This window comes from Tinamus guttatus, unplaced genomic scaffold (genome assembly GCF_059628265.1).
Source record: "Tinamus guttatus ecotype Peru unplaced genomic scaffold, ASM5962826v1 Tinamus_guttatus_pri_ptg000211l, whole genome shotgun sequence".
NCBI lineage: Eukaryota > Metazoa > Chordata > Aves > Tinamiformes > Tinamidae > Tinamus > Tinamus guttatus.
Genome location: NW_028288745.1, coordinates 4,548,389 through 4,575,698, shown reverse-complemented (window position 1 = coordinate 4,575,698; position 27,310 = coordinate 4,548,389). Strand labels below are relative to the sequence as shown.

The window sequence follows — 27,310 nt, the reverse complement described above, 5'->3', positions numbered from 1 at the left end:
CCGTGGTCATCTCGGTGATGCATCTTCACCCATGGATCCCTTTTGCTGGCTTGCAGCATCAGTTTCATCAGGGTGGATGGAGGGGACGGCGGAGCGTGGCCGTTGCCTCGCCGTGCGTGGTCTCAGCGTTCAGGGTGTGCATGTTGGTGCACGAGGGCTTGTCCTCAGCTAACCGTGTACAGCCTCTCTGTGCTTCACTGGAATGGGCTTTGCCGCTGCATTTCAGCGGATAAATCGATATGGAGACACGCAGCAACGTGCCTGAGGACAGGTGTAGGACCTGGAGTGCAGGGTTGGGTTTCTGCGCCTCAGTGCGTTGAGCAGCAGCGCCCGCGATGGTGTGCACCCCTGAGGGGATCCCCCTGCAGACTGCGGGAGTCGTTGGCAAAGGCTGTCCTGTTGGAGCTGCCGGAGCGACATCCTACATCCTAGGATGGAACACATCCTAAATGAAGGCACCTGCTTGGACTTTCCCTGGGATGGACTGTGTCTGCGTGTCTTGTCCCTTCCATGGCGTCAGCACCTCGCGCCGTCCCGCTGATAACCCTGCAGTTTCAACCCCTGGAGGAGCCCGGCAAGTTAATAAGCACAATGAGAAAACCTAATCAGGCTCACTGATCGAAACACCCTTGTAGTTTTCCCTGCTTTTGGGGGGTCTGCTCAGTGTACTGAACGAACAAACTCTTTGTAGCACTTGCAAACCACTAAACTTTCCAAGCTGTCTTTTTATCTTCCCCAGCTTCACAGGGAGGAGCAACATCTGAATGCTATCTGAATTTTTTCTTGGACTGAACAAATACTGTTACCTCCTTGTGCATGTGTGGTCTTTTTAGGCCATTTTTAGCAGAATCCATTTTGTCTCTATGAAAACAGTGCTTTACCAAGCTCTTTATCTCCATGTCTGATTGGATGTCTTCCGATGAAGAGAAGGAGCAACATACTTCTAACAGCGACATGGAGTTCTTGGGTTTCCTTTTTTTTTTTTTTTTTTTTTTCAATCTTCTTGTGTGTTTTCATCTCTCAGATTTCTTGTGCAACTTACCCCATCTTCCTGTGCCCCCAGAAGCCCAGTCCCTGCAGTTGTGCCTCTCTGAACCTTCTGTTTTCTCCCATGCCAAGTTTCTTTGGTCTGCCCCTTTTTCCCCGTCAGACATTGAATTTTATTTGCAGAGGTCTTACACTCTTCCATTCTGCTCTTTCTCTGCCAGGAATTTGTTTGCCCTTCTGATTTCAGCTCTTGCCAGTAGCTTTCTTTCTGAGACAACATTTTAACAGAGTTATAAGGAAGAGCTGAGGTGGTTCAAATATTATTACAGTGGAGTGTACCAATGACAGCAGTTGGTGTTTTTCCTTCTCTGCAGATGTTAAGCTTTCAGACTTTGTCCAGTTGGCAAAAATCTAAGCGTTCTCTAGCAGAGTTGCAGATCATGATTTGAAGACTTGTCAGAAGGCTCATATTTGTTAATTACTTTGGGGTTTTGGGTGCCTTGGAAGTCACCTGCTTGCGTTTCTCCCTTTCTTCTCCTTCCCTCTTCCTGAGAGCTTGTGAGCGACAGCTGGAAACTGTCGCCTCCTCACGGGCCGTGGGCAGGGGAGCTTGGTGGGCTGAGGTGGCTCAACCCCTGGATGCCCAAGGCTGCGGGCAGAGCTGGCACTAGAGCCGCTAGCTGGTGAGCACGAAGGCTCAGGCACCTCGGCCCTGTCAGCGGCCGGGCCGGGCTCCGAGGCAGCGCCGCAGCCCCACATCCGCGTGCACCGGCAGGGGTTTTGCCTTCCGTGCGGCTCTGCTCGTGGAGTCGCCGCCACGTGAGTGTCTGCAGGGAGATAACGTGGAAATATTTATGTGGCTGGAACCGGGGGGAGCCTTTCCCTCAGCACCGGAGGGACTGGCCTTGACCTGCCCCTTTTTGAAGACAGGAGTGAAATATCCTTCCTGTGGAGGGATAGAGAGATGTCAGTAGATATGATCCTTTTGCCACCTAGGTTAGAGTGCCTGGGATTATAGCTGAGATACCTGCCTGACCTCTGCGGTGAGGTGTGTTATTATTATTATTATTATTATTATTTTAAAAAAAAGGTTATTGCTTTCTAAATGCTTTTGGATCTCTGAAAATAGCATCTGATATGATATGGACATCAGAAAGTGTACTCATGTAAATCAGATTCCTGGTATGTACAGCTTCCTGTTTTGGAAGCCATAGGATGAAAGAAATTTAAATATTCCATTTCAACCTCAGGGCCTTGTAAAATACATATATATGTGTGTGTGTGTGTGTATATATATATTTTAAGTCACATAGGAAATGGCATGCCTGAATTAATGTTTGTGCTCCTTTTTGCTTTGTTTTTTAAGTAACAAGCCAAACCCCAACCAGATCAATGTAAATAACGTCAAGCCAGGAGTGGTGAACGGCACCGGAGTGCAGGCGCAGAACGCGGCAGCAGGACGCGCCTGTGAGAGCTGTTACAGTAAGTGACATGCAGAAACAGCAGTGGTGCACAGCGAGCGCGAGCACTGGGCTGCAAACAGCAGAGTGAAAACTTCACTGGAGGGTGGGGAGAAAAGGGTATTGGGGCGGGAACACAATTGCATACAGCAGCATTGAAGTAAATCTTTCTGGATTTATTGATGTTATGTTGGTAAATATAATTGCAAAGTACTTGGGCATGGGGTGGGGGAGCTAGGAAATGTCCTGCGTAATTGCCAGTGGCTGTTGATGAAAGATCTAAAATGAGTGAGGTGTGAACTTGACAGGTTTTTTTTCCACAACTCTTGTAATCTATTTGTATTTGATCTGCTGTCTCATATTAGTATACTGAGTTCTAATGCTTGCCCTCTTCCTGAAGAGAGAGCATTTAGCCATGATGGAATGTAGGATTGTATGAGGAGTCAAGTCTAAAATTTATTTTGCCTGCCTTAAACGTAGAATTAATGTATAGGGAGTTTCTGAAGAGAATCCCCTCCATGCTGCAGGGAAATTGTCGTCTATCAGTTTTGCAAAATGAGAGCTTTTAGTTTCACTGGCAGGAAATTTTTGCATCTTAGTGCTTGTTTTTACTGTTCGTATTTTAAAATGTGTTCATATATGTAACTAATTTTGCTGAAATTGGAAACACATTTTACACTGGTAAGGACAAGGGAGATTCGTCATCAGGTTTTTAAATCTGCTTGAGCTTTGCACTGTCTTTGTGTTTTTTTTGTTTGTTTGTTTTTGTTTTTTGTGATAGTTCTAAAGAGAATAAGCTCTGAGAAGTGATCCTGCTTAAGGATATATATAATTTTCACCTTTGTTATCTCTAGCCACACAGTCTTACCAGTGGTATTCTTGGGGTCCCCCTAACATGCAGTGTCGCCTCTGTGCATCCTGTTGGACGTACTGGAAGAAATACGGTGGCTTGAAAATGCCAACACGGTTAGATGGAGAGAGACCAGGACCAAACCGCAACAATTTGGTAGGTATCATGCAAGCAGGCAGCTCAGGACTCTTGTCTAGGAGCTAATGTGCGCTATCATGTATTATTAATTCTTCACTATTCTTAAAAATTTAACAAAACAAAAGGAATGCCTTCAATCCCCATTGTTTTCCTTGGTTTGAAATTTCATGACCAGGTACGGATTCAAACCTTTGCTTTGGCTGTATATAATCTCTTGCCCAGCACTGCCCAGAGGAAAGAAAAAATATTATTTAGCAAACTATCCACCAAGTATTTGGGATAATTCAATGAAGATGGGAAAAGCTGGAAAAACTGCCCGTGTTTCCGGGTATGGTGGTTCTGCAGTCTTAGCTGTAGGGAAAAGAGGACCAATTTTCTTTCTATTAAAAAAAAGAATCATTATTTCCTGCAAGCTGTTCCCTTCCCCAGGGCACATTCAAAATTAGGTATCTCAAATAGATAGTAGCTTTGAGAAATCCCTTATCTTGTTTCTCTTCCTCATGTATTTTTTAAAATTAATCCCTCTCTTTTGTGTAGGTCTTCAATAAGCCTTATGTGACTTCCTCTCCTTCCACCTCCTCCACTCTCCCACTTAAATTAAGAAAACTCTCACAATTCTTCTGTCTTGAAAGTCCGGTCTTGGAGCATCATCTGTTGGGCTGGCTGGAAAGCGCAGCTGCCTTAACGTGTGCTGGATCCAGCACACCCAATTTTACCCTTGAATTCCTACCCTCCTCTCTCCCAATCCCTACTTTCTCTACTCCTTTCCAGGCTTCTGTTTGCCCGCTGGACCTACTTAACTGTGGAGTTAATCACCAGCTGTTATCAGCCCTATGACTCCTATTTGTTATTTGAAAATTGTCTTACGTGGCCTGAGAAGGGGAAACCTTGTTGTCCCTAAACTGAAATTTCCTCCCATTTCCCACCAACAGCTATGTTTTGAGATCCAAGCTATGACTTCACTGTCTAGCCTAGCAGCTTTTCCTGAAAAAGATCCTGCTTTTGCTTTTTCTAGTAGATAAAGGGTTTTCAGTATTCTTCGTTATGTACAATGATAACAACTCTATAAATGCATTATTCATTGAACTCAAAGTAAGATTTAATAGGAACTTTAATCCTCTGAGATATTTTGAAAGAAAAAACCAAATGTTGAAGGGTAAGGTTTGGGGAATGGGGAAGACCTGTGCCTAAAAATATTTTCATCTGTGATACTGTTAGTGCTTTAAAATCTGAGAATCAGTAGATGAAAGTGATTTTATATGAAGTTATCTCTAGTCCAAAAAGTTGCTTTTCAGTAATGATTTTTGTTAGAAATTGCATTTATTTTTCTTTCTTTCTCTAAACAGAGTCCTCACGGTGTGCCAGTGCGAAACAGTGGGAGCCCCAAGTTTGCTATGAAGACACGACAAGCTTTTTATCTCCACACAACCAAACTGACGAGAATTGCCAGACGTTTATGTCGAGATATCTTGCGCCCTTGGCACGCTGCAAGACATCCCTATCTGCCTATTAACAGCGCGGCAATCAAAGCAGAGTGTGAGTGCTGGTGCAGCTGGGCTCCTGCTCCCAAAGCCAAGAAAAAGAAGTGTCCCAGATTCCTTTCCTATGAAGTTTGAGCTGTACCTTGTGTGAACACCCTCTTTCTCAGAACTGGTGGTCCAACAATAACTAGCTAGACTTGCCCAGTACGCTAGCTGGTCGCAGGCTACAGGCTGTTATTTTCAAGTCACACTCAAAATTCATGAGTTGTTGTTTGTTTTAAAGGATAGCTTGTTTGCTAAAACACTTACCATTCTGCTGCGTTGTGCCGTATTGCCAAGACACGCTTACAATCTGTAAATATTCTTTTTGATAGGAAAGCTCTTTCAGAAGAGTTAATCGAGTCATTTACCTAAATGTCTTCACCTTCTAATTCTGTTTTTTTTTTGTTTACAGGCACAGCACGTTTACCGGAGGCATCAGAAAATCCGTTGCTATTAAAGCAAGTGGTTCGAAAGCCTTTGGAAGCAGTACTCCGTTATTTAGGTATTTAAAATGAACAAACCAAACAGAAAACCTGCTCACTAAGTCTGCCAACCTCTCTTTTTTTTTTTTTTTTTTTTTTTTTTTTTCCTTTTTTCCATTCTTGCTTTGGATTTAGATGCTGGTGTTGGATTTAAAAAAAAAAAAAAAATCCACCAAATTTTTCTTCTATCAGAAACCTTTTCAAAGGAGGGACGGGACAATCTATTTTAGTCCTACGTGCCTTGCATCACTCCAGAATAACCCCTTTTAAACTCCTTCCTTCAAGACCTTCCTTCTGTTACTGTTTTTGTAGGTAACCTGGGCTGTTTGTCCAGCCACTTAAGTCTTACATGGGCTGCCTATATTTGGTTGCAGTTTGTGGCCAGTTGAAACTGCTTTCTGCTGAAGCAGTCTGGTTACTTCGGATTTTGTGGTAAACGGTGATTTTAAGTGAATGAGGGCAACACACTACTAACTGAATAGATGGTGGCTATAGTGATATTTAATACTTTTGTACTTCTATGTAGTGGCTTCTGCTGATGCCAGCTTGCATCACTCAAACTTGCCAACAAGCTTTAAAAATGGATTTAAGTGCCTTAGAAGTCTTCTAGCAGTCTCCTCAGCTGGAGACAGATCCGTTAATTGTGGATTTTGCTAGAGAAGGTTAAGGAGTTCAAGTCTCCAAGGTCAGTGTAGCCCATCTTGTAACTTTGCTATGGAGAACGTAAGCACCATAATTTTTCAGTGCAAAATCATCTGGTTCAGCAGTGAGTTATTCCAGCTGTCCTGGCTTTGTGCTTTGTGGTGGCAGAGAACCAGCACGAACACTTTCTCAGTGCAGATGTGGAGGCTGCAGGTTTCCAGTAAATAGACAGTAAAACTGCAGATGTCTGTGGTAAAAGAAATGCTTATAGGACTACAAATGAATGCAAAATGAACTACTGTTTCCCTTGGTGCTGCTGGTTGTTACAGAGCCACCTTGGACACCTGGTCCTAGGCTGCTAGAGCAGAGTCTAGGATGAGTCTAACCACGGAAAGCAGGCTTGAAGAGTGGTACCTGGAACACCTCCTTTTCTACAAGGGAATTGATTACTTTTTTTTCTCCTGATAAGAAACACTGAAGTTAATCTTATGTTTGTCTGAATACTTATTTTGGTGAAATATTTTGAGTTTCAGTATATAATAAATATTACTTGCTTATTCTGTGTTGAGTGTTGTACTTGAAACCCTGTGTTACTAATGAGATACTCCAAGAAGCCCAGAAATTATTGTAGAATAGAATTTTGGAAATAAAGTATTTCTTTTTTTCTTAACTCTTCTTTTAGAACAAAGATATGTTGTTCCGATGTTGTTTAAAACAACAGTAGTATGTTGAAGTCCCCAATATATATGTACCTTTATATAAGTAACAGTCTTCAGTCAAAACTAGGGTCCAATTCAGAATTGAGAGTTCAGAAATAGTTTGCATGTGAGGAGAGGTGAAGCATACCTCATCACTTTGAAAGTGTGCAAGTTGTTTTCAGACTGACAATTCCAGTATGTTCACTGCCAAAATCCTGTTCTTTCTCAACAGAGTCTCATCCGTGTCCTCCGAAACCAGATCCTGCAAAGAGTTTGTCCAGTTCACTCAACAACCTGACGCCCGCTAAGTTTACACCTGTCATTAATAATGGGTCCCCGACTATCCTGGGAAAAAGAAGTTACGAACAACACAATGGAATGGATGGTATATATATTTTCTGCAAAATGTATATTGTCTGTATAGGCTTTCCTGTGTTTTTTAGTATACAAGGAGGTTGTTTGAAACTACTTGACTTGAAACAGTGAGTGTGGGTGGGGAGGGAGATGCAATCTCTGTCCTCCCCGGAGTGAACACGAGCTAAATTATGCTACTCTACAGACTTTCTTGGAGGGAAAACACATTCTGTCCTGCTGTGTCTTATTCCTGTATACTTATGCTGTCATAGTGGAGTAAAACCAGTGATTTTTTTTTTGATACAGCTGAACAGAATCTTCCTTGTTTTATTTTTTTTTAACCTTTAGTTTTAACTTTACACGTGGCTTGTCTGAAATACAGTTATGAACATTTGATAGTGTTTGTGTTGTAACATTAAGAACTTTGTAAACTGCTGCTGTTCAGGCTGCTGATGTGATGTTTTTCTCTTTTCTGTTCACTTGTGCTCTGTCAGGCAACATGAAGAAGCGCCTGTTGATGCCTAGCAGGGGTAAGACCTTGAAGCTGCGCTCAGCTTATGCTAGGAGAGTGATTTTATTTTTTTCTCCCTAGTTTCATCTGCTGGCTTGTCTGTGCTTTGTGCCTAATGACTCTGTGTGCTCATTCTGTGTTGATGTCTGCGTGTTCTTTGGGCACCCATTCCACCTGTGGTTATGCTGATCACCTTGCAGGCTTTTCATGTGCAGACAAGTCGTGCCTTCCTGCAAAGAAGGGAGAATTCAGTGTTGATTACTAAATTCTCATGTTGACGCAGCAGTTTTCTAGCAATTTTGTAAAACTACTGAAACCTGAGATGGTGGGTTTGAACCTAGATATTGTTTTGCTGCTTAACTTAAAAAGAAACACAAAAACAAATGAAAAAAAAAAAGCAGAGAAACAGGTCTGGTCTTAAACTGGTAGAAATTTACAAAATTTGACCAAAAGAATTAGGAGACAATATTCAGGTCAAGTCTCAGGTTCAAGCCTCTGCATTCTCTGTTGGGTCAGATCTTACAATGTGGGACTGTCTGCACTTCTATCTGCAGTAGAAATCAGTGGCTTTATACTTCCATAGGTAACAAAATATGCCTCTATTGTCAAAAGAGCAGTCCTGGGCAATTTTGATTTAGGATAATGCAGAAAACATATCCATCAGAAATGCACGTAACGTTGCTTTGCTGAATTCAGCAAAACAGCCCGTTTGTGAATAGCTAGGATATAAAAATGTCGATATGAGAGAGGCAAGCCCAGTAACTTAGATTTATGTATTAACATGAAATGACCCACGCTGCATGCCCTGGTGTGTTCAGCTTTGTGTTTAACGGCTGAGGCAGTGGCTGGCTGTAGCTCTGTTTACGTGCATGCACATACACATGCATGCACAGAGTGCAGTAAAGGTGAGGACGGCTCTTGCTCTCTTGGCAATATATTCTTCGACATTGCGTTGCTGAATTTTTAATGTTACCTTTAACTTTTCTTGTTTGGGAGAAAAAAAACCCAAAGGCTGCTCAGAAAACGCAGTTTTTTGCAGTGTATGTGAAGTTGTGCAGGGACAGGCTCTCCCCAAGTGCCAGCTGCTTATCTACAGTCTGCTCTTAACCAGCCACAGAAATACATGGAGCGTTATCTGGTTCTGGTACCCGCTAGTAGCTCAACGTGCTTCAGTCTCAACCACGTTTGCCTCCTTGGGCATTGGTTATTCGTGTGAGTTTTGGGGGAACAAGGTTTAAAGAACCTGGATCCCGATGTGCTGGGTGTGAGGAGAGCGGTGCCGGAGGGAGGCTCAGGGACTTGGCAGCTCAGAGGGCTGCGCTGGGAAAGGGGAGAGGGCAGGAAGAGCCCGTGGTGGAGTCACTGCAGAGGAGAGGTGAACAGCAGCAGCAAGGGTGAAGCTTGGCTAGCAGAATTCAGGAGCCAGTGAGTTAGAGCAACGAGTAAAACGGTTGAAATGAGCCCGTGTGTCCAGCAGTGACTGGCTTGGGGATCATACCAGGCCTAAAATGCAGGAGAAAGATGAATGAGAGTGAAATTTGCCCAAGAAAATCAAATTTTTCTTTACGAACACAGGTACATATACAGAGCTACTACACGTAGGAAAAAGATTTCTGTAGGAAAGATTTTTCTTTTTCCCTGAACACCGCATCCTAATGGTGTCCCAGCAGGTTTGGGCCTTTGTTCTGCAGGATTGCACGAGCAGGAGAAGCTCGTGTTATAAATGCTCTGCTGTGGTGGGGCAGGGCTCGAATCCTCTCTGCACAAATTCAGGTCCTGGTGAGAGGCTCTTTGTCCAGCTGCATTGAAATAGTCTTCAGCAATGTGTTTCCTTACTGGTATTTTTGATTACTGTGGAGTATATAGATCCATGTTTCTATGTAGATCCTGCTGTCCAGCTTTCTAAGGCATTTAAACTCCATAATACCTACCTTTGCTAAGAATTAGTGTCTCCAATATTGCTGAAATTTTCAGGCACCACTGTTGGAAGAGTTTCATCCGAGATTTTTCCAGCCCTTGGTAGTTAGGAATTAGAATTGAGCCCTCAGAAAAGTGAATGAATGAAATAAATGCCTGGAATGTCCTTGGATAGATTAGAAATACAGTTCCTATATGGAATGATTAGTTGTGCCAAAACAATACCTAAGGGTGGAGGGGATGGAGAAAGCAGAGCTGCTGGGCTAAGTGCACGTGTGGGTTGATCAGCTTGAACTTTCTGTGGAGAGAGGGAGTAATGGGAGCAGAGGGAAGACAAAGGAAAAGGTGGATCTTGGTGGTGAAAGATTGGGAAGAAAGAGGAAAGACGACTGCTATTGCTGCAGCCTGAGGTAGTGAAACTATCTACGGAGAGGTTGACGTTTCTGAGCTTGGGACTACTTTCGGATTTTCCTTTGGAATTTGGTTTGCTTTTATCCCTTGCTGCTATAATTCTCTAGCTCTTCTTTTTCTGAATCATCTGTTTGTGTAACCCCTGAGAGGTGAATTTTTGTCAAGCTCTGAATATGATTTGTCTCGCCAGACACCACGAGTTTAGACTTACACGTGAGTCCTCGAACAGGAAACATATTTAATTCCATCTCCTCTCCCCAGTCCACAGTACACAAAAGGCATAGTTCGTTCTTCTGCATTTTGTTTTATTGCTTCTTGTTTAAATCTTCTTGAAGGCATCATTAGGCATGCAGTGGCCTTTCTAGGCTCCCCAGTTTTAGGCTAGCATGGAAAAATTCCTGCAGGTTACTGGTTTGGGGATGTTAAAAGTACATGGAGTCTCAGAAGCTGTAAATGCAGCAAGCTGTTAAATATTTATTAGTCTAGTCTTTTTTTTTCCCTTTTTTTTTTTCCCCTTTTCATTAATGTTCTGGAGCCTGCCTGACAATACTCGGTGGAGAGGATGTTTTATGTTCTGGACCCTGGTTACTTTTGTCCACGCAGCTCTCCAACACGGGGTCTGTGTGATACTCATTTTGTGCAGATTCCTACGGGGTGGGTGGAGGGAGGGAGCACTGCTGGACTTTGTTCTCTCTTGCACCACGTTGGCTTTCATCTGATTGAATTTGTTTTTCAGGGTCATCACATGCACTATAAAAATTGGCGGAAAGAAAGAGAGCATGAATGAGTAGCTGGAATAAAAGGAAGGCTTTTCCCAGCAGCAAACTTAAGACTGAAATAAAGTGGTGGTGGAACATGCTCCAAGTAATATGCTGGAAAATTAGGGAGGCTTCACAGAAGAGCTATGAAAATGGTGAAGGGGCTGGAAAGCACACCTTATAATGGAAAATGGGTTTTATCAAAGAGGAAATTGTAGATGTTTGTCACTACTGACAGGAGCAGCAGCAGCGTGATAATAAAGGGCTTTTTAGCCTAGCCAGGAGTGGAATAATAAGCGGTCGTAGCCAGAAGGTACAGTAGAAAAACTTAAGACTAGAAAAAAGCTGCAGATTTTTGAATGAGGTTAATTAACTGTTGAAATACCTTGCATCCACTGCTGGGAATTTCTTAAGCAAAATGGAATGATGATCTCATGTAATGTGTTCTGGTTCACTGTTCCTCACCTCCTCCTGAGGAAAAATGAATGAACTCCTGCAACTGGAGGCATTACAGCCTCATCAGCCTGGCGTGGCATTGGATTGAATTATCAGGAGATCAGTGTGAAAGATCAAGGCAGCTATTGAGGTGGGACAACAGGGCAGCCCTTTAGCATTGGCTACATCAGAGGGCAGACTTAATTCCAAGCTCTCTTCTGATTTCTTAGACCTTTCATAAAATTTAATTTTTGCTCTGCACTTACCTGGTTGCATTAACTGGTTTTGATTCTTCCATTATCAGTGATGGCACTGGCTGCTTTTCCACAGTCAAAGATAACCATCCAGCGGGAGTTTGTCCATCTGGGGATGAGTTAAACCAGAAGGGAATACTCTTAGGCCATGACTCGGATCTGTTTTCTCTAGATCTGGTTGGATGACGATAAGCAACGTCGGTAGAAGCGTGGTAGTGGATCAGGTGGTTGTCACCTTCTGTGTATTTGTATCAGATCTGGGACTCCTGTGTGTGAGAGAACCCGTAGAAGGGGTCTGGGCAGGATCAGGTTATATGGAAGCGCAGGAGCACGTCTGGTTCCTAAGCAATAGCAAGACATAAAATTGAGAAGAACTAATCAAAAAAGATCTCTGAAGATCACGGAGGCAGCACTGGGGGTGGGTTTAGAAAGGTGCCTGCAAGGGTTGCTTGTGAATCAACAGTGCTTGCTCTGTCAGGTGGTGGAGGAGTTGGAAAGCTTATTGGATAATATTTTTTTGGTAAAAGTAAATGGATAAAAAAGCCATGCAGAGGAGTGCTTGAAATGAGGAGACAGGTTTTTAGTGGTGTATGTTCTGTTTTTGTCCTTTGTTTGTGTTTTTTTTTTTTTTCTTTTTCTTTTTCTAAAAACACAAGCAAAAAAGGCCGCCTGCAGCATTGCCTTTCCCATGCTCGTGAGTTGACCCCAGATCTGAAGTTCAGTGTCTGCTGCATCTGCTTTCAGGCCTGGTTAAGAGCACAGCAGAGCAGAACTGTGAACCCCAGGGGAACTCAGGTTCCCTTTGGTCAAAAATAAAGCAAACATTGAGTAGAACATGGCGTAATCCTGTTTTAGAGCAAGTTTCTCAAGCATCAGGGTTGCTTATCAGTTCCCGTTACTTAGATACTAGAAGAAAAGAGCCTCTGTTTGATTTTGCTGGCATGGGATGAAATGCAGTCTGTGCGGCCGGTGCTGCGGGGCCGCCGACAGATGCAGCCCTGTCTGCGCGGAGGAGCTGCCCAGAGCTGCTGCCCGGAGCCTGCTGGAAAGAGGGAAGGAGGGAACTCCCTGGGTTTGTGACAAAAAGAGAGGAGGAGGGAGAAGAAGTGTGTGGGTTCACTGTACTGCTTAAACGTTGTTTAAAAATTGAGGGAAAAAAAATCTTGTTGCAATTTAGATCATCTTTAAGTGCTGCTTCAGATGATCCGTGTCACTTAGAAATTAGCTATACAAAATGTTTTTGTTAGTTTTGAATATTTCACACCTCTCTCGAAAGCTTCTTCTCTCTGAAACTCTTTTTAGTTGAATTCTATAGATTTTCTTACCAAGCTTCATTTGCTATTCTGTTTCTTTAGAAGTATTTAATTATTGGATTTGTGTAAAAGACAGCTGCACAGGATTGGGAGATGTTCTCTTTCATAGCCTAGATGTTGAAAGGCTGCTGTGCCCAAAGCCGAGTTGCTTTGAGGCCTAGATCTGCCCCAGAGTTGTGTGGTAACAAAAGAACGAGAAAGCAGCGGGCCGTGCACGTGCCCACACTAATTCCTGGATATGCTCTGAACGGGAGTGCTGCAGTCCTGCAGCTTCCTCGTGTGGGGTTACATCCCAAAGAGGAGGCGATTTCCTCAAGATGCAAGTCCTCAATCAGAAGCATCAATGGCATCGACACGTGATGCACGTGTGGAAGCGGGACGTTCCGGGTCCAGGACCTGCGGGTGGCCTGGCCGTGCCCTGCTCCCGTAGTTCGGAGCAACAAACACTGGAGAGGTGTGGGGTTTCCAGGTGAAGGTGGACGGTGGTGATTCACTGGGCCCGAGGTGGCTGGAGCTCTTCACTCTGCACGTGTGGACCCCAGGGTGGCCACTGCTGCCTTGGCTTGTTGCGGTCGGATGTTTGCAGAAACCATGAGCAAGGTCGTTGGAGGTCCCCCTAGCACAGGGGCCTGCTCTGCTCGCCTCCTCTGGGAGATCTTGCAAAGCCAAGGGATGATGTTGGGTAGACGGAGCATTTCAGGGGCTGCTGCCCACATCCAACGAGGCAGGGAGGGTTCGTGGGAGGAGGTGGTCAAGAATCGCTGCTTACTTGTGCAGATTGCAAACTCTTCTTTGTGGAATCTCATATTTGGAGAGTTACTGTTTGTTTACTGTTGTCTCAGGTTTATTCATCCAACAGAAATGTAATCACGCTGTGTTTCATTACAACCAAAACAGTCTGTGTTTCTGTATATGTTGCATGGGGCCGGGCTACTGTATTCTGAACTACGTTAACCTTTCCTGTTTTCTTTTTTCCTTTTCTTAAAAAAAAAAAAACTTTTTTTTTTTTCCTTTTCCTTTGCCAATCTTGGTAGGAACTTACTTAGGTAAGTAAATTGCAATTTTAACATTGTTTTTACATACAACAAAATTGTAAGAAACTGTTGGGTGGGGTTTGGTGCAGCTCATGCTCTGCTCTGCCTATTGCACTTGCCCTTGTGAAAGTTTATACTCTGCTCGTTGCTGGCCAGAAGGTGGATGCTCAGTCTGCTTCCAGCTGTAACATGCTCTGGCAGTTAGAGAGAGGTACTAAAGGCTTCCTACAAGCTGGCAAGAAGTGTACGTGTGTGTATATATGTCAACACCCACAGATGACTTGAAGTGATCCAGCAGTTGGAGGTGAAATCCTGGTTCTTCAGGTCTTGTTCGTGCATGCATATTGGTTTTCCTATAGCTTGCTCAGGATGCAGTGCTGTTGATAGTGTTTTTATGGCTGCGAAAGGTGGACTCCCAGGAGGAGGGTTTCTTTTGGAAAGGGAAAATGTATATAAAGAGTGTGTGGCTTTTGAAATTGTAGCCATGTATTTTAGTGCAGCTAATATATAAAACCTGCTTGTTGTGAGAATACTTGTTAAATGTTGTGTTCGTCACAACTGAAGATGTGCTTATGGATGTTGTTGAGTACTGCGTGTTCTGCACGATACTTCAGTCAAGAGAAGTAAAACCAACACGGTCTTTGTGACTAATTTCTTGTTGTCCTGATTGATTTTAAAAAAAAAAAAAAAAAAAAAAAAGATAACTTACATTCCAGTGAGCTGAAGGAGCCATGTTTTTGTGCCCGGTGGCTGTGTCAAGGATTGGGATAAATCCAGTGACTCCAGGGTGCGCTCAGAGGCTGGGGGCTGAGCTGCTGCTCCTCCTCGGTCCGAGGGCCGGCTCTGCCCAGGCGTCTCGTGCCAGCCCCCGAGCCGGCCTGTGGACGCGCAGCAGTGGTGCGGGTGTCCAGGCGTGGACGGGCACTGCTGTGGTTTTGTGCCCGACGAGGAGAGTGGCGGTGCTTGGCGCTGCTTCTGGGTGCTTGCTGCAGTGACTTTGTGCAGCCCTCCCCTTGCCTGGGCTCTTTGGCTGGGATATTGCTGCGAGTTTGGGCTCTCCTGCTCTGGCTGGGGCAGTTGCGTGTGGAAAAGGAAGGCTGCCCTGGGGCCGTGGGAGCAATACTGGAGTGGTTCCTCCGAGCTGGCGGGGCTGCCCTGGCAGCTTTGCTGCCCAGGATTCCGGTTTGAGGGTTCTCTATCTTTTCCAGTAAATCTGAGAATGGTAGATCCAAATCACAGGAGACCGTTACATGCAAAGGAACGGGCTGGTTAGTGGGGAGCTGGTTGGTTCTCCCCCTGCCCCATCCATATTAAACACAAGTGCAAAGTTGCTGTAGTACCAGACCTGCATTTGCTGTTAGTGAGGGTCTCCCACCGTGTGTTTGTTTTGGTGAAACACCAAGGATATTCCTGGGGGTCGTTAAGCCCTAGTAACCTGCCAGGACTGTTCCCCGAGCTAAGGTCTCCCGCGTGACTGTGCTTGTGCTCGAGCAAGTTCTGAGCCCTTCGTCAAGTCGAGGCATGTTTGGAGGGTCTCGCGTAGCATCTCTGATGTGATTAGTTGTTTTATTGCTGTTGCAGTAAGAAAGGAGAATCCTCAGTGGGGAAGGAGATCCAAACTTATCTTCACATGTACATTTGATTTACCTTCTCTTCCTTTTATCATCTGGAACTTCCTCTTTGTTTAAACGTGTAGAGGAAACTTTGGCAGGAGGGACTGAAAGGTAGCAGATGTTCTAGGGCCTTGTTTTTTCTGTATTACAGAGAGAAAAAAAAAACAACTCTAATCCTTGTTTTTCAGAAAATATTTCAATTTCTTGGCTGCAAAAGACTAGAAAAATCTGGTTAGATTCAGTGGAGACTTTTCTTCCTTGTGGTTTTAAGGGTTTGGTCAGTCATGAAAACACAGCCTTTTTCAAACAGTTGGACTTGAGACATCATTGAAAATAATATCTGCACTTACTTCAACATCTTTAAATAAAATAATATTTAAAATGTCTTTGCCTGTTCAGACATTTAAAATGTCTGTCTCCCTCTCCTGTGCTGGGGTCATACAGGAGCTGTCAGAGCCCTGGTGGGTTTTACCCCTGCACCAGGAGGGGCCGCGTTTCACGCGCTGGGTGTCTGTGTGTGGCACTCCTTACCCGCGACTCGGGATCGCTTTGGGTCGGAGCTGCTTGTCCTGCCCGGCTCCTCTCTCGCTCGGGAGCCACGCGGAGCTTCTGGGCGCGGATCCCTCGCTTGCAGGACGGATGCATCCTGCTCGCTGGGCAGCCTGGAATGGGTTGCAGATGTTCGTGCTGCCCCTTTGCTTCTCTTAGGTGGCTGGGGCTGGTAAAAAAGTGTTAATTTAATTACTCTGCTTCAGTCACATGAGATTTAGTGCTGTGATTCTTATTGCAAAGTAGAAGTATCTTTCAAGTGTCCTTTTCTGTATTTACTCTCTCATACCTCAGTTATCAAAGCATGACTAAGGGAAAACTCTCAGGCATTTAAGGATTAATTTGCTAATCAATACCTTATTGGCGTGATGGCAAGGACAAAAACTATGTTGAAAACTAACTTCGTTTTATGCCCTATTTTATTGGAGCTAAAACTGACCTGGGTCACTTGATCCTAGAAATAACAGTTTGTTGGTGCCATGTGTCTATGCTTCAGGCAGCTCCTCTTTGCTGCACGAGGGCTCTGAAGCTTTGAGGCTCAGCAGGGAGCAGGTCTGCTCGGCCGTCCCTCAGTTTTGTGAGGGTCTCAACATCTCTTCTCACCGTGGAAGATCCGGGGTTAATCCTGGCGCACAGGGCCAGGGTGTCTGCTGGACGTGCAGCAATAATCTCTGGGCAGCGGCCACGTATCAGCTGCTCCCGTAGGCTCCACTTGTCTGGCATCAAGCGTGCTCTTCGTATAAGAAAAGAGCTAGTCCTGAGTGTGGTTCAAATAAAATAGCTGGCTTCTCTCCAGGAACTAACATCCACTTGATTTACATCTCTCAGAACTCCTGTGAATGAGGGAAATGTCATCTGTTATGGAAGGGGGGAAGAGGAGTGCTAGAGTCTAGCTCTTTGGACCAGGGTCCACAGGTTGAGGTTGCATCCTGCTGCCTGGGCTGTTTCCGGGCACTGTGGAGCTCTCTGTCCATCCATCTCAAACAGCTGTTTGCAGCTGTGTTTTGAATGGGATTGCTGCTGCTATGGAGCAAGGAATAATTATCTGCAGCTCCCATTGCCTTCATCAGTGTCCAGAGGTGGTTGCTGGTTGCCCTGCTTCGTGCCTGGTGCATCTGCTCTGCAGATTTGATGCAGATCTTTTGGTAACTCTTTTTTCATCTGTGTGGATGCCTAGGCCCTAAAACACTGCAGAAAAAAGTGAAACGGTGTCTGTTTGAAGTAGCTAACTACCTACCTCCCTACGGAAATGGGAAGTAAAGTTTGTACCAACCGTTGATTGTAATGTGGCGTCGTGATATTGAGTGCTCACAGGTCCCCATTGCCCCTTCCCGCACGCTGCGTCCGCTCCGGCCAAGGAGGATTTCATGGAATGTGCTGGGTGCGGCCTCGCTGGCTGAACGCCGGGAAGCTGCCAGTGCCGAAGCCGATGGATGGAGTCTGGGAAAGCTGCTGTAAACGTGAAAGCAGGATTAAGAGTCATAGCCTCTTCTACAGGTCGGGACAGCAATTCCTGGCGCCCTGCTGCCTGTGTGCTCTGGTGTACCGAGCCCTGCATCTGGGCCAGAAAGGGCCGAAAGATGCCTTGGCGCCTTGGTTTTGATGAAGGATGTTCCTGGGCGCTTGCATCCTAGAAGGCTAAGGCTTGTGCGTGTCCTCTGGAGTGTCGTGGGCATCAGGTCCAGCTCGCTGCATGCCCTGGCTCCGCACCTCACAGCTGGGCTGAGGCAGTGGGCTAGAACAGCAAAGCCAGCGGAGCCAAACGGAGCCTTTGTGCCGGGTGGCGCTGCCGTCCCCGGAGCGGCGCCGGGACGGGCACTCCCGCGCTCCGCGCCTGGCGGAGCCCGCGGCAGCGGTTACGTGCGGCGCGTTCGGAGCGGGATAGCGGATACCGCCTGTTTGCTGACGTTCATGGGCAACATCCACGCTGAAGAGTTCCCTGGGGATCTACGGATGCTAGGAAAGGGTTTTGTGTGTTCCGTGTCAACAGTATGATACCTTCTTGTTCTTTCCTCTTCTCCTTGATTTCAGTAAATTCCTCAAAAAACTTTTTAAAAAAACTTTTTTTCAAACAATTGAGGAAAATCTTAGATACACGAAGGAGGAGGTGTACTTACCAAGTCTGTAGTTTGAAGAAAGATATGAATGAATGGAGAAAAGAATGAGCGAATGGATTTTGGTTTTTTAATTTGCAGGCCCTCCTTTTCAAAATATGTTGTTAAGGAAGCTATTTTCTTAGTTACCTTTCAAGGAGGGAAGAACTCAGTTTTGTAGAAAACTTCTGTCTCAGCAAAGCAACTCGGTTGCAAACATAGCTGCGTGTGTTTTGATTTTTGTACTTTTTCTGTCTTGGAAAAGCAATGGTCTTACCAGCTCTATTCTCTTTCCTGTTTGTTAGGTCTGCCTAACCACGGACAAACCAGACAAATGGTAAGAGAATGTTTGTTTAACCAAAACGAGGAAAAGCGAAAGCAGCCTTATTAACCCTCTCTAGATAGAAAACCCCATTAAACCCCAGTATTTCACTTCTGTCTTTGCTGTTTACAGCCGGTCATATTTCCAGATTCTCATTGGCAAAACATTTAAAATACTTATCTTGGGGCATGTGGAAAGTCCAAGAGTGTAAATAAAATTTGACCCCCAAATCAATATGAGGTTGCACTTCTGTTTTGAATGGAACATGTTGTTTCTGCTCATACAGAAAATGAGTGGCTGTTCATAGCAAAGGCCTGGGATGTGTTTGTAGGTGGAATGTGTTTCACTGAGGGAGGAAGGCTTAACAGATGGAAGGGTTTGTTTGGCAAACAGTTCCTGTATTTTTTGTTTGTTTATTTTTTAGGAAGTTGGTGTGCAAGTTGTCTGCGAATGCTTGTTTTGTTTTTGTTCTCTGAGTACAAACGACTCCTAGCCTTTCATCCATTATGCTGAGAGTTTTATCAAAGGACAGAAGCAAATAGCCAGTCTGGTTGGTATTTCTCTGGCAAGGGCTTTCTCATGGAGCCCCTGAGTGCGCAGGGGCCAGCACATCACTCCTGCAGCTGTGCATCGCCTCCCCCTCGCCGATAGCTTTGTGATACCTTCACATTACGTCTCCTCACATAGGAGAGAGATGTCTTCTCACATGGGGGAGAGCTTCAAGCTTGACTTTTTGCCCCAAAGCATCTCCTCCTGGTGTCGATGGAGTGGAGCTTGCCTCCAGTTTGACCTGTCACCATGCACTGGTGGCATTAGAGTTGCTCTGACGCGGGTGAAGCCGCAGCAGGTATGAGTGGTGGTTCCTGAGCAATGATCCCAAATATTCCTAAATGTACAAGCGCTCTGGGGCAGCGAAAGGGCAGAGCTGGCGCGTGTTAGTCTGCCTGTAATGACGAAACCGTCACCCGCTGTTAGCGGAGCAGCCGATACGAAGCAGCAAACCGTATTCCTCACTGAATCCGGTTCCACTCCTTGTCCCTGAGACTGGCTACTTGTTTGTGTCTGCTGTATAAACTGACTCAGTCCAGCGGGGGAAATCTGCCATGACCTCACGTTTCCCAGCCCCTTCCCAAGGGCGCCAGCCCTGAACTGTCCTGGAGCCTGGGTGCGTGATGGAGTGTTGCTCTGAACGGGAAATGAAAGGCCCGTGTTTCAGGCTGTGCTGCTGGAAACGTGGCTCTGTGCAGGTAGAGAAGAGGCAAGCTCCAATGCACACGGGGTACCTTTATATATTTCCAAAAGCTTCCTCTGGAGCTGTTCTCCTGTATATGTAGAAAGGGAAGAAAATACCCTTCTCAACCATAAAGAGCTGGATTTTCTTGGGTACAACCGGAAGAGAGGAAAAAAAAGCCAAACCTTTTATTCTAAGCCTTGTTCCTGATAAATCTCAAATGTGAAAGCTATTCTTGAAGTATTTCAGTGTTTTGCCATGGTGCTGAAATTGTCTTGTATAGCATGGAGCTGGACAACTAAAATCAAAATGTTTATTGCACTGCTTTAAAGAGCTTAGGATTTCCGAAGGTGGGATTTTGTTTGCTTGGCCCTAAAACTGTTATTTTCCTACAAGAAGCAGATCAGTCCAGTATAGATGATTAAGGCTGGTCAAAAAGCAAGTCATCTGTAATTATGCTGCACTCTGGCTTTTAAGTGCCAAGTTCCTTATGCCCCGTCTTCCCTTTGGAGGTGGTTGTTCCAGGCCAGAGATCTGATTACCTAGTGCTCTGCTCCCTTTCTGGGACAGAACGGGAAGCCTTGGTGCGTTGGGAGGATGTACTGAAATACTCTATAGGGGCGTTTTTGACCAGCTTTAATTTATGCACACAAATTTTCTGATTTCCGTGGGATTTCTCAATGTGTTAATCAACAGGAAGAGGGGCAGCAGAACTGGGCTCCAAATGATCCAGGGCAGCTGTATGTGAGAAGCTTCGCTCCCTTTGCTCCTTTGCATCTGCACCTCTTAACAACAACCTGTGCTTTTTCAGTAGAGTGGAAGGAGCTGTTGTGGGGCTGGAAAACCATAGCCATGTGGATTTGCAAGGGGATTACATATGGGAGATCTCTGTTGTTAAATGCTACAAGGACTCTATGATACAAGCTGCTAAGCTTCTAGTTCTGGGGCACTTTTTTGAAAAACATTTAATTATGTACTATCCTCATTAAATATTAACCCCCCTAGAACAAAAATGATATAGGTAAGTTTGGCATCCCAGATCAATTTTAGCTTCTGAGTTTTGTAACTCATTTGCTGCACAGCCAGGTTTCTTTCCCTGAATTCGGTGGAGTTGCTCTAGGTTTATGGTAGTAGCTGAAGTCAAAGTCTTATGCTCAATCTTTCAAGCCTGCTTGTCATCTCTTAGACACAAGCAACAGATCATTGGTGCTACCTTCCGTTTACTATTCTTCCTGCTGTTGGAGTATCGCAGTCCTATATCAAAGGTGCCTAACTGCTAGTGCTTGTGGCCCGCTGCTTTTTTTGTGAATTCTGCATTCAGTCACATTCCAGAGGGGATATGTTTTACCAGAAACTCTCAACATCTGATACGAAAACCTTAATCCTCCTCTCCTTTGCTTGAGTGTTTATCACAGGCTCCCGCAGTCCATAACTGTGCTGTTTTGTGTATCGCGTTAGGGACCAAGCCGAAACTTGCTGCTCAATGGGAAATCATACCCAACAAAAGTCCGATTAATTCGTGGTGGATCCATGCCTCCAGTGAAAAGGAGGAGGATGAACTGGATTGATGCACCAGACGATGTTTTTTACATGGCCACTGAAGAAACCAGGTAGGAGACTTGATCTTTTCGGGGGATTAAGGGAGATGTTCTGCTTGCTCTTTCTTGTGGGTGCTGCAGTTGACCTCGTGGTTAGTTGGGGATCTCTTTAGCAGACCTGCTGCTACAAACTGAGTGCAGAACCCACTTCAGGCGTTTGGTCACACGAAGGCTGTGATAGACCTAATTCTGCCTGATGTGCCTCCTCATGCACCTGCATTCCAGAGCAAGCTGATGCCTTTCCTGCCTGAGCCAGTTCTGCAGGAGATGGGCAGCGAGGGGAGGAAGGCTGAAATGCTCCCCTTGCTCCAGACCCATAAATGCCTTTGGAGGGCCCATCTGAGTCTAGGGTAGAGGCCACCTGGCTTGTGCCAAGCACAGAGCTTCCTCTGCCTGCATGGGGTTCTGCTTGCTATGGAAGCCTGGCTTCGTTTGCATCCCAAACTGTGCAGAAATGCAGTATTGAAGGTGCTGCCTTATGCCTGCAGACAGCAGTGCACGTTCCACTCGTGTAGTGCTCCTGCGTGTGCAAGCCAGATCAGATTCCTCAGGCCAAAAGAAGGTTTTGGGGCTGGGGGCTCCCTCGATGCCCTCTTGCATGCTGAACTCTGTGCATTACTTCTCAGACTGTGTCTCCGTGAGTCTAGCTGACCAATGAAATGTGGTAAGTGACACAGAAGATTGTGTTTCCTCATTTATTTGGTGCTTCCTCCTCCCAGATTAAGCCCAGATTAAGCCCTGAAGTGTCAATATTCCTGCTTCTGCACTGCTGCTCACACCGGTCTGTCTTGTTACTTTGGCCACAGAATAAAAATAGTCAGGGAGGAAGCTTTCCTTGCATGAGGAAAATACCCAGACTCCATATACAGGCTGTGGATGATGCAGTAGAAGCTCTGTGGCCTGATTACTAAAGCAAAGCTTTTGTGGCTCTGTTCCCAGTACTGTATTATTCCCAGGAATACTCTTAGGTACAGTGAGAAAGGTAGAGACCTTTCCTTGTGCTGTTTCCTCCCAAGGACTCGAGGCCTCTCTCGTGGGTGACCTTGAGGAGGCTCAGAGCAAGTCCCAGGCCGTCTCCTTGGCCATCTGTGCAAGCAGAGGAGCCTTCCCGCTTCCTCATCTGTGTCCCAGGGCTGGAGTATGAGCTGCAGTCGGTGCCCTGCTGGGCAAGGAGCCAGAGTGCTGCTCCCGGGGCCCAGAGCGCTGGTCCCGGCATCCTCAGCCTCTTCGTCAGTGTCCGGAGCATTTCGAGTGTTGGGTGTCTGTTCTGCAGGCCCGGTGCCAACGGGCTCCTCGGCAGCTCGGCTGAGAGTGGTGCTGTTCAAGTTACTAACAGCTGATCTGTGGGACTATCAGATAAACAGGGCTTCGCTGATAAGAGGGGGCTGTGCAGGAAAACCCCTGGTTAGAACTCGGATTAAACCTGCAATTCGCTTCCCTGCCAGGCCCATTCCTATGGACCTCTGGTGCTGCTGTCTTTCTTAAAGAAGCAACGTAGTCTCTTCTAGCCGAGTCAGCCGGGACAGCTTGAGGTCCTGGGAGGCCATAGGGAAGGAAGAAGGAAAAGCGTTTACTTCAAACGGAAGAACTGATCTTCAGTGTAACCAGGTCCAGTTACAGCTGCCTGGCACCTCTGTCACGGTCTTACAGGCCGCTGAGGGCAGTGCCGCAGCGAGCTCGGGAGCCCGGGACATGTTGTGCCCTGCATCTCTGTGAGTGCTGTGGGGATCTGCCTCTTCCTTCAAGGACCTGCTAGAAAGGCCAGAGTGAATTCCCGTGAGATCCAAATAAGCCAATGGAAATCGCAGGTGGCCTCTGTAAGATTTGGGTCCTGTTAGCCTGTAGCACTGGGCTTGCCTTAATGAAATGTTCTTCAGGAAAGCCAACACGCAGTACCTTCCAAATCCATGCTCAGAAGGGAGAGCTAAAGAAATCTCTTAGCACAGGGCCTGGGTGTGTAACTCAGATGAATAAGAAGATTGCCAGATTTAAGGTCACTAATGTGATCTCTTAAGCCCCTTACCGGCGTCACCCCGTTCATTTGGCAGTGCAGGTGCTGTGTGCTCTGCTGCTCCCCTCGGCCCTCTGCTCCTGGTCTTCTCCAGGTCTCTTCACTTTCTCCCTTTCTGCACTTCTTTCTGTGAGACTCTGTGAAAGCAAGAAGTGGAATTCTTTCTGTACCTGAAGGGAAGTGAAGAGGAATCATTTTCAAGGGAAACCATTTCTTTTGTTCCTGCTGCTCTCATGTGCCAGGAGAGATGACGGGATCCTGTTACAAACTTTGAGCTCTGGTACATTCCCGTGCCATTTCAAACACGGGTGCTCAGTCCTTAGATGCTCAAAGCCTATTTCATAACAGCCGAGTCTACAAAACGCTTGTTAACGTATTTATCATCCAGCCCTCAAGACACGCTGCAGGTTCCCAGGAGAAACGTCTGGGCCCCGCTGCCAGGTCTGGCTCTTGGATCCGCGCGGAGCAGAGAGAATTCCCCTGCAGGGTGACGCTGCCGCGAGAGCCGCGTGCAGGCAGGGCAGAGGCTCAGCCTGCCCGTGCAGCGCGCTGGGCGTCGCAGCCGCGGGCCTGGGCTCCGCGAGGCCTCGTCTGCTCCGTGCTCGGACCGTGAGGGCCTCCTTTCCCGCAGCCCTGCGGCGCAGCGGCCTGCCGAGCGCTGGAGGGGGAGCTTGGCCGCGCGCGGGGAGGCCCGAGCGCCGCCGCTTTGTCGGGCCACGGGGTTCATGCCGTGCGTTTCACCTCCAGCTCTTCCCCGAACCATCTGCCGCATTCCAGCGCCAGGAATGCGGGGCTTGTTTGTGAGCCCTGAAACAATCCGGGCTTTGTGTCCGCTCCGCGGCGCCCGCGGCCTCCGCGTGTCCTCCTCCGGCCGCGTTTTCAGTCAGAGAATGCAGGTTTTCCTCGGGTTTTGCCTCCCCCCTGCCCTGGTTTGGGGAGTGCTGTTGAGAATGGTACTGTAAATCTGGGTAGCTCTGCAGGAGTGATTTCAGGGGTTGGTGGGTTGAGGGGAATAAGACTTAAGAGGTCAGGCTTCACCGTGAGGCAGAGGAGGGCAGGGGTTCACCGGATCCGGGTCTGGAGCTATGGAGACGCACGGAGACACCTGCTCTGGCGGCCGGAGGCTTCCACACGGATACTGAAGGAGCCCGCGGGCCTGAAGGAGCTCAACCTCAGCCAAATAAGGCTTGGAAAAATCTTAATTTCACAGCATCTCCCCCCTTCTCACTGCTCCATTGCAACTTCAGAAGTTGGAGAAATGGGGACCCTGACCAAGCAAAGAAGTGATCCCACTTAGGTGCTTATTTGTTGTAGTCTGCAGCAAGAAAAAAGCACATGAAGAGAACACCAAGTCTTCAGCTGGAATCACTGTTAATTTCTCAATGCTCTTGGTGAGGAGGGTAAATTTTAGGGGGAAAAATAGAGTTCCATCCAAGGTGCTGTCCTTTGAGGAGAGAGGTTGCCCCAGCAGTGCTGAGTGACCAGAGCTGCTCTCGTGCCTTGCTCTTAACCCCTCTGCGGCCCAAGTTAGGCCATGTGAAGGATCCCCGTGGGGACGGATGTCCCGGCAGTGTCCATGCAGGGTCCAGCTGACGTGGCAGCCCACAGGCCACGCTCTTCCCAGCGAGTCCGACCGTTTTTAAGGCAGGAGAGAAGCGGTCCTTCCTCGCTGGCCAAGTTCCCAAGCGATGGTGGCATTCAGCTCACTGTATTTAGTAGGCTCTGGGAGAACTGATTTTCCTTTCTCACCTCTGCCTGCCTTCGACCCCCACAGCACCCTGCAGACATGAATTCCAAATTTTAATTAAAAAACGTGGGGAGTTTAAGATTTTAGCTCTAAACCTGATATATTTGGAAAGCAGCAAGTAATCATCCTCTATTGACACTTTATACTTTATTTTGCTAAAATTTGAAACCTTGAGTGTGTCCTCCCCCCTTCATTCAAGCTAAAGAGACTCTTCACTTTCTCTCCTCTCAGAAGGCTGTTCCTGCCTCCAATGAGACTGGTTTCCCTTTTTCTACCATGGGGACTTCTTAATGAGCGGGAGACAGGGACTCACCTGGTTTCTAGGCTGGGCCTGTGCAGCGCGGGAGGAAGAGCAGGGTGTGAGGGCGAACGAAGCCGCTGTAACGGTGCCGCAGGGCTCCGCGGGGCGCAGCGCTGCCCATGAGCAGCGCCCGGCGCGGGCCTGGCTCTGCTGGGGCAGGTCCCGGGCAGCAGCGCGCTCGGTAACCGCTCCCTCTCTTCCCTCCTGCAGGAAAATCCGCAAGCTGCTTTCCTCTTCCGAAGCCAAGCGAGCCGCCAGACGCCCTTACAAGCCCATTATCCTGCGGCCGGTGCCGGCCGTGCAGCTGCGCCAGCCCGTGAACGACGAGCCCATCGTCATCGAGGACTAGCGCGGCGCCGCTCCGCGAGTCACGGTGCAGCTGCCCCAACCAACCTCTCCTCCGGCGCGCGCCCGAGTCCCCGCGGCGGCCGCGCTGCCCCGCGCTGCAGAGAGGCAGCTCTGAGGAACTGTCCTGCATCTTTTAAACCCCGAAAAGGAGCTCGGCCCTGCGCTGAGCCGCTGACCACAGACTGCTCTCTCTCCTGCGCGCGCTCTCTCCTTTCTTTCTTTCTTTTTCTTTCTTTCTTTCCCTTTTTTTTTCTTTTCTTTTTTTTTTTCTTTTTAATTTTTTTTTTTAAATTTTGGTAGCCTATTTTCCCCTTTGCTTCTACCCCTTTTGTAGACAGGGGAGGGAAAGTAAGTTTAACTTATTAAGAGAATGTGGACTAGTACTTTTTAGCTTTGTTTCCTCTTCTGATGTACGAAGAGCTAGAACCCTTCATTTTGTGACTGAGCTCTCATTGGAAAGCCGATTTTACGAGGCTGTGTTGTACTTTTTTTTTTCTTTTTTTTTTTTTTTTTAATTTTGTGGACGGTGCCATTTTTTATTTCATTTATATTGTTTCTTTTGTAGATAAACTTCCAACCTCTAGCCGCTATTTGGAAATACGAGCTGACAGTCAGCCCCCAGGTTCAGCCAGTTTTCTTTGGCCCTGTCCCTGATGTTTTCCGGATCGTTTTGCGGGGCCGGTTGCGCTCCCGGAGCGACTCGGGCCACGGCAGGAGCGAGCCGGGCCGGGAGGAGCGGCGCGGACGTTGCGCTGCGTTGGGTGTCCCTCCCGCGCCGCCCCGGGCCACGCGGCTCGCAGCGTTTCTCCCGGTGGCAGCGGGTTGCCCGTGGCCGCTCTCGGACACCCGGAGCGCTCCGTGCTGCTTTCCCAGCACGGGCCCAGCGAGCGTAACGAGCTGCGTTGCTCTGGCTCCACAAGTCAAGGACACCAATGTCCAGGGACATTTTGCTTGGAATTCTGAACCTGTTGATGCGACCGTGTTTTTGGACACATCGCTGCCGGGACGAAACCTGGTTTCTCTTAAATTGCGTTCTTGTATGTTTCCCATTTTGAAGGGAATTTAAATTACAGATGGGTTTTAATTTGAACACGTTGTGTCTGAAATTAAGTGTTTTTTTTCCTCCCTTGACATTTCTTGTTTGAGGTTTTTTGCATCTCTTGAACTTACTATGTATTTGCAAGTCTGTATAATTTCTTTTTCATATGTCTTCTCATTGCAGCGCATTTGCTCAATGCCCTGCTCTGTTTTGAAAGGATGTAAACTATCATTTGCAACTTGTGCTGATCTGTACATGTACCTGCCTCCAGCAGACACAGCATGTAATAACCCCCAAGTCATTCCATATGTGTCAGCAGTGAGATGAGCCAAAGTTGTATTTGGGTTATCACAAGTCCAACCGTGATTCTGTGCGACTCTGCCACGCTGCTGGGCTGCGCAGGAAGGAATCCCCACAAAATGAAATCAGTTCAGTTAACTTTACTTAATAAACCTGGAAAGTGAGCTTTTGTGAAACCGCTGCTTTTTGTGTGTTGTGGAAGAGCCGCCGGGTCCCGTCCGCGGGGCCTGGAGCGCGGCGGGAGGCAGCCCGGAGGACACGGTGACGCCTGGGGGCCTCGCGGCTCCGCTCCCTCCGCGCTCGGCAGTGGCGAGACCCGCTCCGCGGCTGCCGCTCGCTGCGCAACCCGGCAGGTAATTATGAGTTTAGCCGGCATCGCTTCTCCTGTTTC

At 47.0% G+C, this 27,310-nt stretch overlaps 1 protein-coding gene across 3 annotated transcripts in view; it reads left to right on the top strand.

The window, feature by feature from the left end:
• The window catches only part of MTA1 (metastasis associated 1), a 73,048-nt gene extending 47,467 nt beyond the window's left edge, over positions 1–25,581 (top strand). The window contains exons 12-21 of one of the 3 annotated variants that reach the window (XM_088524405.1): positions 2,354–2,469; positions 3,302–3,453; positions 4,782–4,971; positions 5,371–5,460; positions 7,013–7,165; positions 7,629–7,664; positions 13,768–13,779; positions 18,328–18,359; positions 21,034–21,185; positions 25,443–25,581. In XM_088524405.1, coding sequence (XP_088380531.1) covers positions 2,354–2,469; positions 3,302–3,453; positions 4,782–4,971; positions 5,371–5,460; positions 7,013–7,165; positions 7,629–7,664; positions 13,768–13,779; positions 18,328–18,359; positions 21,034–21,185; positions 25,443–25,581 — 1,072 coding nt within the window. The remainder of the gene's footprint in view (positions 1–2,353; positions 2,470–3,301; positions 3,454–4,781; positions 4,972–5,370; positions 5,461–7,012; positions 7,166–7,628; positions 7,665–13,767; positions 13,780–18,327; positions 18,360–21,033; positions 21,186–25,442) is intronic. The other 2 variants (XM_088524406.1, XM_088524407.1) reach the window with 2 other exon arrangements.
• Positions 25,582–27,310: the final 1,729 nt, after the last annotated feature.